Source organism: Mytilus edulis, chromosome 1 (genome assembly GCF_963676685.1).
Source record: "Mytilus edulis chromosome 1, xbMytEdul2.2, whole genome shotgun sequence".
In the NCBI taxonomy this organism is placed as follows: domain Eukaryota; kingdom Metazoa; phylum Mollusca; class Bivalvia; order Mytilida; family Mytilidae; genus Mytilus; species Mytilus edulis.
Window position 1 is genome coordinate 94,870,262 of NC_092344.1, and position 18,283 is coordinate 94,888,544.

The following is an 18,283-nucleotide window of genomic DNA, read 5'->3' on the forward strand; positions in this document are numbered from 1 at the left end:
ATAAAAAGATTGGTGCACACTGAATAACGCACAAAGCGGGTTATATAACAGTGTGCAACACATTTTTTATGTTATTTCGAATAGACAGAAAAAATATTACAGTCATTTCTTATAATTTATAATTATCACAAGCGTAGTATAAAACTATATCATTAAGACCGTAGTTTATCGGCAGAAATGTGGTTGTTCTCTAGTATCTTGTGTTGTTAAGCTTTGCATGAATATTTAGTTAGCTCTGTTCTGTCTTGTTCTCTTTATTTTATGACGATATTTGGGTATTTGCTTTGCAGTATGTCAATCATTTTATTTATTTTTTTTGTTCATTTTTTTCTGTTTGGCTTTTATTTGTGTGTATGCGTTTTATTCTTGGCTTGCTTGTATGATTTGTATGTGTTTTTTTTTTGTAAAGTACAAAAATAAGCCTTGAACTGAGATGTGGTATAATTACCTATTCGACAACTCTTCACCAAAGATCACCAAACACTAGGTGACATACGTTTACAACATAATAGATCCCTATACGGACTTCAACAATGAGAAAACCCTTTACATAGTCAGCTGTAAGAAGCCCCGAAATGTTAAACAAATCAAAGTGACACGAGAAAACTAACGACTTGGTTTAAGTATTAAACAAACAGTAAACTAACTACAAATATGATAAAGACAGCAACAAACGACAACCACTGTATTACAAGCTCTTGGCTAGGGACAGACACTTTTATTGAATTTGGCGGGGTTAAATTATTGGCGGACGCCCCACCGTGAATCAGTGTGTTGGTTTGCGAATGATCATCAAATACTTAGTTCATTTGAGCTCATCAGTGTAAAAATAAGATAAACTGATTACTCACTTACGTTTGGTTTTTTTTGGGGGGGGCAGCTTGAAAACAGTCCTGTGACTCATTTTTTTTTATTTTCTTTATGCACATTATTAGAAATCTCTTTTAAAAAGGTTATATCGCTCATTTTTGTTGTCTCTCTATCCCGGATGACAGACATATTTTTCGAGTTTTAAAGGGAACCCTAAGATCCATATTTTTTAATATTTAAAAAAAAACCGGATATAATATTCAATACATCTTTGAAAATTCTTCAAAAAATCTATCGATTTTAATTTAGAAAACCTCTGTACCTTAAACGGATTTTTCTCGTTCTCCCTCGGACGTTGCTTTTTACTTTAGAATTGTAGAAAATGGCGGCGTCCATGGAGGAAAATACAAAATTGTTTTCTTTTTCTTTTATAATCTAATGTAAATTGTTTTCAGGAAACAAGAAAATGTCACAAAGAACCATAGAAGATGTCGTTTTTGACGTATTCAATGATATACTAGTAAGTTAAATATACAGAGTGTGGCCATAAGTATTCGCTTCTTGAGATGTTTTCACAGAAAACTAAATTTTTGGGGTAAATTTGTTACTTGATTTTAAGTAACTTGGTACCATTAGAAGCAGAATTGACACATGTTAATTTATGGTAGATTAGCCTTCCTTATATGATGTAAAGGCAGGCTTATTTTTAAACTGGTTATTGCTATTTTGTAATATAATACAAAAATGTACATCAATATACATAATTTGTACATGTTAAGGTTCATGTGGACCCTATTGCTAAAATGGCCATATTTTCACCTCAAAATTTTCTCAGAGTACAGGCAAACCTGTGCATCTGGAAAAGTTTTAAGGCATAGCATGCCCTAGATAAATAGAATTCAAATGCATTGTATGATTTAGAAAATTCATAACTTAACTGGATTTTTGCGGTACACTTTTTTTCGTCTCTGCAGAAGATGATAAAATTAACAATCAGTTGAGTTTACTTTGATATGGTCCACTCAGGTACACAGTTTAAATAACCAATTATTGTCAGGTATCTATTGTCCATCTAATGTCCATGTCAATTAAAAATACTCACTTTAATTTTTACCTGTGGGGAAGTTCTCAAACCTGTTTCCCAACTTAGTTTATTTTGGCACCTTCTGGAGGAATGAAAAAAAGTGCACAGCAAAATCCTCGGTACCTCGAATGACCGAATAACACTGTTATTGTCCGAATAACACATGTAATGACCGAATAACTCTTCAAATATCAATATTAACACATTTGAGTGACTTTTAAACATATATTATTGAATAAAATTATATAAGAAGTGTATTTTATAACCTAAAAATGATTTACAAGTTGCAGGTAAGTTAATATTGATCACCAAAATTTATGGATATTGGTGTGTACTTCCAAGATGGCGACCAAGGAAATCGTATAGAATGAATAAAAGAAAGATTGCATATGCCTTCAAAGGAAAACGCTATGAAAATATAGTATTAAATATTTTACTGTATATACATTTATGTACAGAGAATTGTCTAATGATTGTTTTTCAGAAAGGATTTGAAAATTTAACCAGTACATCAAAGCAATGCAATTACTCCAATCACTAATTACTTTTCATAACAATTTACTCAACATTAAATAAAATGTAATTAAGAATTTTCACATATTCAATTCAAATTTAATTAAAAAATTATTATACTTGATTGTTTTTAATAAAAACAAAGCTTCTGAATGGATGATTCGTATGTTTGTTCTAATAAAATTTTCTCAAAACTAAATTAAAGATTTTCATTGGCAAATATAAATGTTTTTACAAGTAACTATAATTTTGTATAAAAAACCATGAAGACATTTGTGCTGTGCATATCGTTGGTAGTGAGTCCAATGGATATATCTTAAATATCAAAGTTCTGTTATATTGTTAATTCGGTTGTTGTTTACTGACACGTGCCCATTACATAATTAATCATTAAGAGATAATGAAATTATATTACGGTATGGACACTCTGCATTAAACAGGCTTGTGACTGTCTTGGTTTACCAAGGCTGCATTACCAACACCAACAGTGTTTTCCATTCAGCATTTAAGCCGGGTGTGCCGACCACCTTTCCATTTTAGGAGGTGGTCGGCTTTTTTTTTCAAATTCCGGATTTTTTTCGGTTCCGCACCATAAAAATTTAAATACTAATCGCGCCTCGCAGTTTGTTTTCATTGACAAAAATGGCGGATTGTCAAATTTCAATGTTTTCTTTTATTAATCAGGGGAATAGAAAGGCAGATGACCAGAAAAATTCTAAGCCATATAAGTCAACTAAAACGGATAGTTGAATTGAAATTGTTGAAATTGAAAAAAAAGTATCAAAACAACAGAATCGGCACACAGGTGATCGCGAAGATAAACAGGTTGGGAACAATCCCAAAATGAGGGATATCCCTCAAATGAGGGACTGTCCATCAGGAAAGGGGTCATATTACTGTGGAAGAAACTCGGAAGAAAAGAAAAAGAAAAACTTAGATTTATTACCTTAAAAGGGGGGAAATCGTTTTATTTGGTACAACTTTTCTACAAGAGTGTCCATAATGAGATAAAAAGGCCCAAAACAAATATGTGCTCATTTGTTTCTCTTTAAATGTACCCCTCATAAAAGGGATAGTCATTAAATTGAGAGATTACCCCTCATTTGAGGGGTGGTGATAAATATGAACAGGACTTTCAATGGATATCGTCACAGAAAGATATTACTGTTCTGTGTGCCAAAACAGCACCAAAGCAAGGAACAGGACAGAAACTTGGTTCGATAGGCCATGCATTAGCAGATTTCGTAGGAGGAGGGAGTCCTGCAAAAGCAATTATGAACTGCTATCCGAAATGCACAAAACTATTTTGTCAAATCATTTAATGAAAGGCTGGCAGTGATAGCAGAAGAATGGTTCAATTCCATTAAATGTAAATACAATATTTATCATTCTATTTGTGACCCGAACCCACAGTAAAACTGAAAAAAATCAACCCGGTTGAAAATGTTAAAAAAATCAACCGGTTGCAAGTGTTTTTTTTCAAAACACCCACCTTACCTTAGTGAAAAAAGGAGAACACTGACCAATAATTATAAAAATGAAAAAAAGAACACAAATAAATATTTACAACTATATACAATATGTACATCCTATGTTAGCTTTCTGTGAAAGGGTAATAATGTTCAATGTTTCACCAATAATTTTTGATTATTTAAAATAAAATTATTTAAAATTATTAAAAAAAAAAAAGTATTTAAAGTTGATTTGAGTTTTCCTGTTAAAAAAAGCTTTCTTCTGGCAAATTAGGGGCTTGGTTAACATCCATTTCTAAATTAAAAAAATAATAATTTGATAAAGATCATAATTTTTTTAATAACTAACTAAAATTGAAACAAAAACTAATTTAAACAGTTTACTATTCCATATTTTATTTAAAAAAGGCCCACCCTCACATTGTTCATTGCCTTGACGTGGCGTGAGGGCTCCACTTTGGTGGTCTAAGATGAACAGGTTGAGGGATTGTATGCAATCTTTCTTTTATTCATTCTATACGATTTCCTTGGTCGCCATCTTGGAAATACACACCGATATTCATAAATTTATAATGATCAATATTAACTTACCTGCAACTTGTAAATCATTTATAGGTTATTAAATACACTTCTATTATAATTTTATTCAATAATATATGTTTAAAAGTCACTCAAATGTGTTAATATTGATATTTGAAGAGTTATTCGGTCATTACATGTGTTATTCGGATAATAACAGTGTTATTCGGTCATTCATGTTACCTCAAAATCCTGGTAAGTTTTTATTTTTCTAAAACATAAAACATACTTGAAAGTCATTTATCTAGGGCATGCTATGTCTGAATTTTTTTACAGATGCGCAGGTTTGTCTGTACTCAGAGTAAATTTTGAGGTGAAAATACGGCCATTTTAGCCATAGGGTCCACATGAACCTTAATCATTTTTTTTTATATTTATTCATGGATACATGTACATTGTAAATACAGTGAATATATAGATGTATACTCCAATATGCCTGTTCGCATCGTACACATGTGCACCCAATTTTTATTTTAATTCCAGTTGTAATACATGTATTATATAGATACATGTATTTTCCTGAATACTTTGAAACTATAAAAAATAAATTATAGTAATACACTAAACCAAACACGATTAAGATTTATTTAAACAAAACAAAAATATTTTCAGAATCTAACTTATCATGCTTATTTAGCATGTTTAGAAACAATGATTTTTTTTTAGCAATACACAAACCAAAACATGATTAAGATTTATTCAACACAAAGAAAATGTTGTCAGAATCTCATTTTATTTTGAAACAAGGAACAATAAAAAATAATACCAATTACAAAATTATTAAACACAAAAGCAGTAAAAAGGGTGTGAATGTGAATGGGAGGGACACCAGTATTGTTTTGGGGCAAACAGACCTTTAATAATTCAATTAAGTAAGCATGACATACATTTTTGTAAATGAGCTTGTTTAATGACTAATTATTAATACAAGACATGCTACAGTGCTTGTAAGTTTTATACACCTAGTATACACTTGTTACATTACATGTACATTATGTTTGATTTATCATTCATTTTCAGAAAGGTGAAGCATTTGAAGAAGCTTTTTGTTCTGTTATCTGTCATACAGAAGAAACAGAAAAATGGAAGAAGGAATATTGTGTCAACAAAATGAAAAATATGTTTACTCAGGCCCAGCAAGAAGTAAGTTATATCATAATTGTATCATCAAGACCTATATGTACATTTATTTTAGTCAGTTTAATTGAGGAAGATCTTAGCAACAGAAAAAGAATAGTAGACTAGAGCGAACTTTCTATCCTGTCAGTCTCCTTGCTTTTCTCCCCACTGTCAAAAGACACATCTGGTTGCTTACATGTAATTGGGTGTTCACAACAGTCTCTTTCATCATCCATAATTTTCCATTCTACTAAGTTAAGTAATTCTGAGACATAAACCAGTGATTTTGCTAGTGCTCGTCATTTTCATAATTTACAAAAGGGTTTTCTCATTGACGAAAGTATTTCAAATCAATTTCATCACTTAAATTTTGAAAGTGTTACTGTAAAAATAAAATCGCATTAAAAAACTATAAATCTACCTGTCTTCATGTTTTTGACAAGTTTATGACCACCAGGTAATTAACATTTCCAACAGGTGTTACAAGTTGTGATTACATCTAATTCGCTTATCGCCATCGGATGGGTCACTTATCCGTTAATTATTAATAAACCTCATAATTGACCATCATAATTATTTCCCCAGGAGAATCAGTCAGTCTGCATTTCAACAACCAGGAGTGTAGTTTCATCATTTAATCAAAATTGTTACACCCTGGACAGTTGGCATTTGAATTTCAATATTTCTCAAACGATCAGTTCCAACTTAATAGAAATGATTTTCAAATATCGATTTATACCTTTTATAAGGATAATGATTATGCAGTGAGATAATCGTGGCAAGTTAATTTCTGCTGTGATTCCTTGTTTAAATAAATTAGAATCCAACTTTTGTTGATCAGGAATGTCCCCTGAAACTGAAGAGAAAGTGTGAACTAAATTTCCTAATCCCATTTCAGAATCATTCATAATAAGGGCCATTACAGTCATACAATAAATGCCAATCATGCTGGTGCCTCAATCCCTTAAAATCTGACAAAGTCAAAAGATGAAGCTAGTAATATACATCATTGGTCCCTTGCTTTTCCACAAAATAAGTTAGATTTTAATAGCGTTCAAAAGTGACTAAAGCCCTCAAAATCCTAGCTTAAACCCTGTTAAAACAATCTATTTTTTATAACAGAATCTGATAAGGCAAAGTTATATGAAATTGGAGTTAATATCAGAAGTGTTCAATCAAGGAACAAAAACTGCTTTCAAGGCATATCCTTGTATCATAAGAGCTAAGTCTTACAACGAAACATTGGAAAGGCAAATATCTTTAGTGTACTGTTTACAAAATAAAACACTTGGTTATACAAAGCTTGGTATATATATGATACAATACATTTTCTAATTTTCATATTGCATATCAAAAACAATTTAATATATATATATATATATACATTGTATATATATGTACAGTGTACATGTATGCAAGATTTGTAATCAGCAAGTAGTCATATGAATGTAATCTTAAAATAATCATGATTACACCTGTTTTTTGCTGTGTAATTGATTACATTCAAATTACTTGTAATCAGAAATGGCATGATTACTAATTTCATAGGATTACACTGCAAAATGAAATCGATTACAGCTGATTACGATTACTGACTAGATTACCCCATGAATGGTCCGTTTTAAACATCTCATATGTTTTTGGAAAGTTTGCTATAGCTTCTTTCCATAGGCATCAGCTTCAACTTTTGGTAAGACAGACTATCGCAATGTTCTGCTCCAAGATAATGTAGTACTGGTGTTCGAATTCTGATTCTTGGATATTTTGAGTTGATACTCTTTTGAAAAGATAACAGCTTGAACAAAAAAGGAATTGAATATTCACCGACAATTCAGACGAATTTCACTTCATTTTGAAAATAAGTATCACAAACACTGCTTTGCGGATCGGCCATTGGCTGAAGAGAAAATCAAAAGAAATCTATGTGAGGCAGCTTTTCATTCATGAATATTTCTTGTATGGAAAGAGTCCGGTATGCGAGAACAAGTTGATATTTGACCAAGTTGTCGGATAATTGACAAGTGATAATGGTTTAACAATTTTTTTAACAAAACACAATTGATCGAATATAAAATAATCGATAATTATATGGCTTATGTCTCACTCCAAGCGGCCAAGGACGAGTAAAGGTAAATACCGGCTTAAATAGAAAAGTGCATGGTTTTTGTCAAACTGTCATCGATCTGAAAGTTTTGATGTCAAAAATCATTTGAAAACTTTAAATTCCGTTTATATATTAAAGTTTCACATTCTAATGTGGATTTAAGGACCTTCACTCGTTCAGCATGCTCAAGTGGATCGAACTGACAACAGAAATACATTGTCTTAATGACAATAAGTATCATAGCATCTGTATAATTTAAAAGCAACAGAGTTATCATCTACTTCTTAGAATATTACAGTTCAGTGTATCAAGACCAAGATCAAGCTAAAGACAACTGCTGTAGAAATTATTAAAATGATTTAATAAAATTTGTCCATGTACTAGCAAAATGACTTTTTTAGTGCTTAACAATGCAGTGGCAGATCCAGAACTTTTAATCCTCACACTTTTTTCCTGGGGGAGTATGATTCTTTAAGATTGACCCATAATTAACAATGTGTCGTCCTAACACAGAGGCAATGATTACTAGTATATCAAATAAATGGCTTAAAACAAAAATCTCAAATGTCATTGCCTCCATGGTAATTACACAGCAGCAACTCAAATGTGTTACAGGGTTATAAACACCTCAGATCAACAATGTATGAATCTAGTGTATACATGTATAAACTTTTTATTCCTGAGGTCATACTACAAATGCACTATTGTTATGCCCCCACCATATTGAGTTTTATCCTTGTTTTTTTTCTAAGTATGTTCGTCCCTAACTTGTTTGTATGTCCATCATTATGTTCATGCATCCCAAATTGTTTTCTGTTATCTTACTTTCAGTTTGCCTGAACCAAATTTTATGAAACTTGTACGCAATGCTTATAACTACAAAACACAAGTCAAGTTTGAATTTTGTTGGCGTCACTTTCACCATTCTAGATGTAAAGGGGTGAAATTTTCAGTATACCCTTTCAAGTATATATACCCTTATATATAAGTTTGACTTGTAGCTTTCTTCGGTTATACATTTATCAGGTGAACATAAAAACGGTCTTTAGATTTAGAAGTATAATAGATATATAAAACAAGAATGTGTCCATAGTACATGCATGCCCCATCTGCACTATCATTTTCTATATTCAGTGGACTGTGAAAATGGAGTAAAAACTCGAATTTGGCATTAAAATTAGATAGATTATATCATAGGGAACATCTATAATACTAAAATAACGAGGTCCAATTTGTCAGCCGTCATGGGGTAAAAACGACAAATCGAAGAATTCAATTTTATATATATCCGATATAGGACAGTGGTGTTGATTAAAAATTACACCACTCCAGACCCTTTTGTTTTCCACATTTAATATTGCCAATAATTAACAAGTTCCGGGTTGAATCCGATATGATACCAATAGAATATTCACCTGTTACCTATTACCTTATCTGTATGTTTCTCATCTGACAGGCGCACCACCAAACGGTGTATTTCAGATTTTGCTATATCATGTATATACACGGGTCATAATCAAAGGGTTGACACTACTAAATTCAATCATTGTCAAATTGTTCCCTATTGTAGTATTTTAAGCAGTAAAACTTCCTAAGAAGACAATATGAATACTAAAAATCTGGACTTAAAATAAGGCGAATAGGTACAGTTTTCAATTTGTTTGAGGGCATGTCACATAAAACAGCGAATCGAAAAATTCGACTTTATTTATAACTAAATTATTAAATATAGGACAATGCTGTTGATTAAAAAATACTCCATTCCAGGACCTTTTGCTTTCCAAATAATTAAATAATTAATATTACCAATAATTGATAAGTTCCAGGTCAACAGGTTCAAAAAGAAAAAAAAAAAGTGGAAAATATAATTGTGTAAATATAAACGACAATTTATGATATAAACTGAAAAAAAAGTATTCTCAGACAATACAAGAGAATAATTAAAAAAATAGGTCCTTAGAATACAAATGGCAAGATATTTCATTGTGAAAACCAAACATTATAGCAAGGCGAGAGAGAGAAGAAGCACTTCCCCTTTTAAGTCTCAACACTTCTCCTTGTAAAATTAAAAATATAAGTTACTTCTAACTATGATTCTGAAATAGTGTCAGAGTTTATAATGTAATTAGACTTTAAAGTACTAAAGTTTGACTTTCAAGAAGAAACAAATATACCAAGGTCATGTATACTTGTTTGAACCAATACAAATTTAGAAGAAAAATGCATTCTAGTGTAGTGCTTAACTGAATTGTAAAATGTCTCCCAAATTTGTAATTGTTAGAATGCTATCTTTGTGTACTTTTAAGATGTATCATTTGTGTCAAATTGTTCAGAATTCTTTTGTAAAATTTAACTAGTATGAGTATTTGTCAATCAACATGCATAAATGATTATACTTTAAATTCAATAAAACATGAAATTAACCAGTCTATTATTATATAAGGAGGAGTGTAGAAATAAGGTGACCTTGAACAACAAAAGCATGTACTGCTATCATACATGTATGTGCAGATAGGCAGTCAGTTATTGTGTTTACTTGATTTTTAACCGGATTTTTGTGACAAAAATGTCAGTTATTGATTTGGGGCTGGCGGCCGGGCGGTCGGGCGGGCGGCAATCAAATGTTGTCCGTGCATTAACTCATGAACCGTTCAGCCAAAGCTTTTAAAATTTTAATATGTTGTTACTGACAACTAAATGAAGGTCAAGTTCAATAATTGCGATTTTGACTTTTACCGTTCAGGAGTTATGGTTCTTGAAAGATTGAAAAATGGAGTTTTCAGTCGTGTCCGTGCATTTACGCATGAACTGTTCTACCAAAGCTTCCCAAATTTAATATGTTGTTACTGATGACAAAATGGAGGTCAAGTTCAATAATGACGATGTTGACTTTTACCGTTCAGGAGTTATGGTTCTTGAAAGATTGAAAAATGGAGTTTCCAGTTGTGTCCGTGCATTTACGCATGAACTGTTCTACCAAAGCTTCCCAAATTTTAATATGTTGTAACTGATGACAAAATAGAGGTTAAGTTCAATAATGACGATTTTGACTTTTAACGTTCAGGAGTTATGGTTCTTGAAAGATTGAAAAATGGTGTTTCCAGTCGTGTCTGTGCATTTTCTCATGAACCATTCAACCAAAGCTTTTGAAATTTTTATATATTGTTACTGATGACAAAATAGAGGTCAAGTGCAATAATGACGATTTTGACTTTTACCATTCAGGCATTATGGTTCTTGAAAGATGTGTTTCCAGTCGTGTCCGTGCATTTTCTCATGAACAATTCAATCTAAGCTTTTCAAATTTTAATATGTTGATACTGATGACAAAATGGAGGTCAAATTTGATATTGACGATTTTCACTTTCACCATTCATCAGTAATGGTTCTTGTGATATTGCCAGGACACAAATAAATATTAATAAATCCGGTTTGCTGTCGTTGTGACAGCCTCTTGTTATCATATCTTGTTGATACCAACCTATAGAGTCAATTACATTGAATGGGCTGTAAAACAGACACTGTATATTGATTGATTGGTTTTTAACATCACTTTCAGCACTATTCTGCTATTTCTTGGCAGTCAATTTGTTGTCTTGCCTGTGACAAAAGTTTAGAAGGCGAGACAAAGATATTGCTTTTCTAGTAACGTTGTCATCTATGCCATTAGCTTCAACAATTGTTAAGTTTTCTGCTTAAGTTAGTTTGTTATTAACTACTTATGGTGAGTGTTCTCCCCAGATATTTCATTTGGCATCCTGGTAAACGGTGCTAAAAGGCCCAACGGAGAAAACTGCTTAGTTATGGTACAATGTACCAGTAGATTAAAGATAATTTCTATAAAGTTACAATACTGACCTAACGTCTTCTATAAAGTTACAATACTGACCTAACGTCTTCTATAAAGTTACAATACTGACCTTACGTCTTCTATAAAGTTACAATACTGACCTTACGTCTTCTATAAAGTTACAATACTGACCTAACGTCTTCTATAAAGTTACAATACTGACCTTACGTCTTCTATAAAGTTACAATACTGACCTAACGTCTTCTATAAAGTTACAATACTGACCTTACGTCTTCTATAAAGTTACAATACTGACCTTACGTCTTCTATAAAGTTACAATACTGACCTTACGTCTTCTATAAAGTTACAATACTGACCTAACGTCTTCTATAAAGTTACAATACTGACCTTACGTCTTCTATAAAGTTACAATACTGACCTTACGTCTTCTATAAAGTTACAATACTGACCTAACGTCTTCTATAAAGTTACAATACTGACCTTACGTCTTCTATAAAGTTACAATACTGACCTAACGTCTTCTATAAAGTTACAATACTGACCTTACGTCTTCTATAAAGTTACAATACTGACCTTACGTCTTCTATAAAGTTACAATACTGACCTAACGTCTTCTATAAAGTTACAATACTGACCTAACGTCTTCTATAAAGTTACAATACTGACCTTACGTCTTCTATAAAGTTACAATACTGACCTAACGTCTTCTATAAAGTTACAATACTGACCTTACGTCTTCTATAAAGTTACAATACTGACCTAACGTCTTCTATAAAGTTACAATACTGACCTTACGTCTTCTATAAAGTTACAATACTGACCTAACGTCTTCTATAAAGTTACAATACTGACCTTACGTCTTCTATAAAGTTACAATACTGACCTTACGTCTTCTATAAAGTTACAATACTGACCTTACGTCTTCTATAAAGTTACAATACTGACCTTACGTCTTCTATAAAGTTACAATACTGACCTAACGTCTTCTATAAAGTTACAATACTGACCTAACGTCTTCTATAAAGTTACAATACTGACCTTACGTCTTCTATAAAGTTACAATACTGACCTAACGTCTTCTATAAAGTTACAATACTGACCTTACGTCTTCTATAAAGTTACAATACTGACCTTACGTCTTCTATAAAGTTACAATACTGACCTTACGTCTTCTATAAAGTTACAATACGGACCTTACGTCTTCTATAAAGTTACAATACTGACCTTACGTCTTCTATAAAGTTACAATACGGACCTTACGTCTTCTATAAAGTTACAATACGGACCTGACGTCTTCTATAAAGTTACAATACGGACCTTACGTCTTCTATAAAGTTACAATACAGACCTTGCGTCTTCTATAAAGTTACAATACAGACCTTACGTCTTGGTTTGTCAACCATTTCAAGGTTCTGTCCACTAGTACATGATCCAGAGAATTAAAAAGCAATGTTGGTATTCATCAGATTGTCTTTTTCTGGCTTACACAGTTTACATTTGTCAAGGAAGTAGTCTTCATTTGTCCATGTATGTTCATGTCTGTCTTTCTATCCCAATATTTAGCTAAAAGATTGAAAATTTGAATAGCAGAAAAGATCAACAAGACGAGATCTACAAATAAGTCAGGTTGTTTCAAAACTTTCAGTGGACTTCTTTTGTTGTATTTATTTGTTTTCTTTTATCCCGAAAACATAATAAACTGACATAAGAGCTTTTGTCCCTTGCTCAACATCTTGCTGGAGACTTATAAATACTAGCTGTCTTGAGGTCCTGTATTGTTAGTGCTTATGTGACCAAATTCTTGTTAGATTTATATCAAAGTTTTACATCAGGGATATGTCATGGACAGGTTTTAAATCGGTGCTAATCAACTACATGTATTTTTGCAACATATATGCTCCTTGGAATTATTAAGATTATAGAATATTGCCCTGAAAGCACTCTCATGTGTACAGTTCTTGCCTGATTTTGTTCAAATTATATCAGAGGTTTATATCTCTTTATGTCTTGGACAAGTTTGAAAGTCAGTGTGGATCAAGTATTTTTGACAGAGTTATGTCCCTTGGAAATATTAATTACATTGAAAATGTAATTGTAAGCCCTCTTAAGTCTACATTTCTCAAATTATATAAGATATTAATAAAAATTCTAAAAGAACTGACAGAGGATTTTTTTTTAATTATTTGCCCTGGATAGATAATACGTATGCAACACAGAGGAAAGTGATCTTTTAGGCCTAAATTAATAAATTGTTTGTTTCCCCAATCCCGACCCTGCCAAGCCAGGTGTGGGTAGGTAGGTAGGGAAATAATTTTATTTTTCCAAAAAGCTTGACATTATCGGACAATCCGGCAAGCCTTAAAATCCAAAATAAATAAAATAATATTTCACTTAGTTTTGACAATAAAATTTTATGAGTAGCACCAATTTTGCAGGGTCGGTCGGAATTGGGGAAACAAACAATATTTTATTTTAGGCCTTATTACCGATGCTCCATATCTCAGAATTTCAGGAAAGCAATACTATTGCTTTTAACCAAATTTACTTATAACTTTTGTTATTAACCTAAATAATGTTTGTTTTTGTGACTGGAGCCAAAATGGCTTCGATACTTATATTGTATATTTTAGTATTTCTTTTTAGGTGTTATTTATTCAATTGTAAAGTTGTATAGTCTGCAAGCACTAACAAATGTGTACAGTTAACATTTTATTATAAAGATCCAATAGATTTAAATATTTGAGAGCAAGAGTACTTATTGACAATAGAGAAGGACATCTTTTAATCAAATTTTGGTCCTTGGAGTCATTGTAATATGGAAAAAAGATTTGATTGACAAATATCATAAACATTTTTATTTACAAAACTTTGATTTTATAGAAGAAATGTTAATTGATTTAATAGCTGTGCTATTGAATCACATATCAAATTGTATATTAACAAATAATCAAAGTTGAATATAAGAATGTATGTTTATTTAATCATTTCATTATTATCAGAAAAGTGATGTTATATAGAAAGATCAATAAATAACAAACTTGTACAAGTACTTATTGAATTGTCTGGTGCTATTGTACTAAAACTAGGTGTTAATATTTTACAAATTGAATTCTTTTGAGTAGAAGCCTAGTTAATTATTGTCAGTTTTGGGGTAGTTGACTTGTTGTTAAGAACTTTTATTTCCTACATGTATAAAACATTTAAAGTACAATCGAACATGACAAAGCGTTCTTATTAATACACTTAAGCCTCATTTTGATAAGTTAATGTAAAAGGAATACTCCTTCTTTTAAAAATTTAAATTGTATTTAATAAAGTCCTGTATATTTGCACCTTGTAAAAGACTCTCTGTTATTTTTTTCGCAAAAATATTATCTGGTATGACATGACAAAATGGAACCAAACTTGGCCACAATCTTTCAAGTTTCAAATGTAATGTCAGTTTGCAGAAAATTAGTTGAGGAGAAAAATTTCAGAATTGTCATTTTCTAAAAGCTTGTTAAGTCAAAGCAAATTTTTATACTGTAGCAAGTGGGCCATTAAATTTTATATTTGTCCGTCTGTAAGCCTGTACATCCAGGTATTGTTCTCTGTTCTCTAACTTAATGTCGCCTCAACCAAATGACATGAATTTTCAATGTGTAACTATGAATTTATACACTAAAACTTAAATATCTTCTTCTCTGAAATAACTAGGACAAATTTAACCAGGAAAGTATATACTGACATATTGTTCCCAGATTTAACTAATTTACACATAATCATCATTGGGTATCTTGTTCAAAGGATGTGTCTAATGACCCATCTTTGCTAGCCAAGGTTTATGGACAAGTCTTCTCTACTTAACCACAATAAATAGATAAAGTCTCAGATGTGGGCAAATGTGTATAGATTATTGAGCTCCACCCTATTGTCCATTTTTAAGTCAAAACTATTACATGACTCTTTATTGGAGTTACTGCCCTTAAATGATAATTTTACCCTTTTCTCATTTTTTTTCATATTGAGACTGGTACCAATGATATTAATCCAGCAAATTACATAAATACCGACAGTACCGAAAAAAATGATTCAAAAAGCAAAATAAAATGATATTTGTTTAATTATTTTGAATTATACAATAAATTGCCAAGTTTTCTTTATATTATTAAACAGTCTAACCATCAAAAACTATTTGTATAAAGCTTTACATTTCAGAGCTTTATTTTTAGAACAATAAGTAGATTTCCAGAAACCAACTAATAGGGTTAAGAATGCATAGTTTTAACATAATTGGGATAACATACATTATGGAAATGAAAAGTGGAATTTCTGGTTTAAATATTTTAAATTGAAAAAAACTTGCATTTGTGTCGATTGCTCAACAATTGCAATAATGAATCATCGCCAAAATTTCTGAATTTACATTAGAATTTCTATAAAATTAAGCAATATTTGTTTAAATTACTATAGTAATGTTGTTTGTTTTATATATATTTTAGGAATCAGTAGAGATTGCATTGAAGACATACATACGTTTGGTTTATGAACAAATGAATTCTGGTCGAGTTACATTGTTAACAGATTTATTAGAGTCCATGGTTGAACAGAATATTGTATCTGCAAGGTAAATTGTAACATTCTGTTGTCTAGATTTTTCTAAGTTTTTGATTCATTGGGTTACTTTCTTATTGATATATAGCCCACATCTTCTTTTTTTGTATGAATATGTTATATAAAAAAGTTTTTATACCCCTGCTTTAAAAAGGTATACTACTGTTTTACCTCTGTCTGTCCATCCATCCGTCCCATGAATATCTTTCATCGCATCTTTTTCAGGAACTACATTACAAGGATTTCGGAAATTTTGTTTCATGGTTGATATGTGTCAGCTTTACACATATTCAGATTCATCACTTCACAACTTCCTGTTTACCATATACTTTTAGCGGGCAGGGGTATCATTAGTGAGCAGTTCACTTATTTCATTTTATCATTACAGATAAATTTGACAGAAAGCTGTTTATTACTGAGTAAAGTATAACAAGGGGAAGAAGGGAGTCTTATCCCTAATTCATATCAAATTAATGTGAACTTTTCCTCATCACAACATAATTAAATCCTAAATTCCTGATATTTAACTGCCTATTCCCAAATTCTTATGGATTAAACTGCTCAATTCCAAATTCTTGAAAAAGCCCCCCCCCCCTCTATTTAGCATGCCCTTCATTTTTGCTTTCAACCTAAATTGTCATTGATGACCTCACATTTATTTATCTGTGTATATTGAATCTACATTGAAAGCTATCTCATGTATCCATTGATGTCAGTTTCATTGTTGTAATTAGATTTGCTAAATTTACAAATTTTGAAATTTCAGGTGCCAGATACAAACTTCAGCTGTTTTTCGGCTCTTTGGTTGGTTTGTTGTCTCTTTGTTCCCCATTTCCATTCTCAATTCTAGTTATTTATCTCCCTTTTATTTGTCAATTTTAGCTACCAGTATTGCAGTAAACTTAAATATGAAATAAATATTGTTATACTTTTTTTTGTAGACCAATATGTGAAATTCTTTTGAATCAAGAGAAGCTTACATATAAAAGTCCACACATTTGGAATGGCACATTTAAACTTATCAGGAGAATTGTTGGAGGAGTGGACTACAAGGTAAAGCAGATGTGTCATTGTGGTGTTGAAGAAGAATTTCATTTCTACTTCATGTGTAAAATTACTTAAAAAGTACATTTATATGCCAAAGGTAAAAAAAAGTTTTGTTGGCAAATGTCTTGGATTCAAGGAAAAATCAAGAACACTGTTTTTGTTTTGTTTTATGATTATTTTTATTTACCAGGTACAATGCCCTGAAATTATATCTCTAGTTAATCTTTATATATTTTCTTATAAGTTGATCTTTTTATTTTGTCGATTTTGAAGTTCAGCTGCCTTTCAGATAATTTTTAGAACTAAAATGTTGAATGTTCTAAATAGAAACAAGTGGAAGTCTGCCATGAAATTTATATTCCAACCTCCAAACATGTTTTTTTCTAAGGTACTTCGTAAAAGGAATAGAAATGTTCTTCACAATAACTAGGTATACATTAAAATCAAATTATTTAATGTATACTGCATGATGAATTTTAAATCTTAGAAACTTTTTTTTTAAATGCTCTAACAAATGTAAAATGATTAGTATTTTTGATAATCTTCTTTTATAACATACAATTTCAGGGTTGTAGAGATATACTTAGGATGGTATTAGAGAAGAGTCACACCATTCCTATGGTAGACAATGTTACCATTATGTCACAAATTAATGTTATGATGGATGTAAGTACTATTGTAAATAGCAATTTTCAGTGATTGAGGAAAAACACTTGTTTACCATATATATTGAAAATTAGAAACACATAGGTTTTTGGTTCCATATAAATGAGATGAGATTTGGGGTATGAGTCACAGAGACAGCAACCCACACAAATAACTAAAAGACATCTAGAGGTCAACATAGCTGGTAGTCATACTTGCAACTACCCAAAAATCTTTTATTTTGCTGTGGGGGAGGGGTAAATGATGAGGATTAATGTAGGTCAGGATGTTATTTTATTCATGAGAACTTCAATGTGTTCTTAGTTCAATAGAAATTTGTTTATTAAACACACTCTTTCTAAAATTATATCCTTATACTAGGAGTGTTGAAATTATTTTGTACATACTTCTGTCTATCAAATAGATAACATTTTCAATTTAATTTAAATATCATTTTAGTTCAGGGGAGACAAACCTTGAAATTTCTAGTTTTATGATAAAAATT

At 31.2% G+C, this 18,283-nt stretch overlaps 1 protein-coding gene across 1 annotated transcript in view; it reads left to right on the top strand.

Moving 5' to 3' along the window:
* Window positions 1–1,164: 1,164 nt before the first annotated feature.
* LOC139495648 (mediator of RNA polymerase II transcription subunit 23-like) overlaps window positions 1,165–18,283 on the top strand; it is a 46,043-nt gene continuing 28,924 nt past the window's right edge. The window contains exons 1-5 of the mRNA XM_071283943.1: window positions 1,165–1,330; window positions 5,479–5,601; window positions 15,975–16,099; window positions 17,028–17,139; window positions 17,701–17,799. Of these exons, the coding sequence (XP_071140044.1) occupies window positions 1,277–1,330; window positions 5,479–5,601; window positions 15,975–16,099; window positions 17,028–17,139; window positions 17,701–17,799 (513 nt within the window). The 5' untranslated portion in view covers window positions 1,165–1,276. The remainder of the gene's footprint in view (window positions 1,331–5,478; window positions 5,602–15,974; window positions 16,100–17,027; window positions 17,140–17,700; window positions 17,800–18,283) is intronic.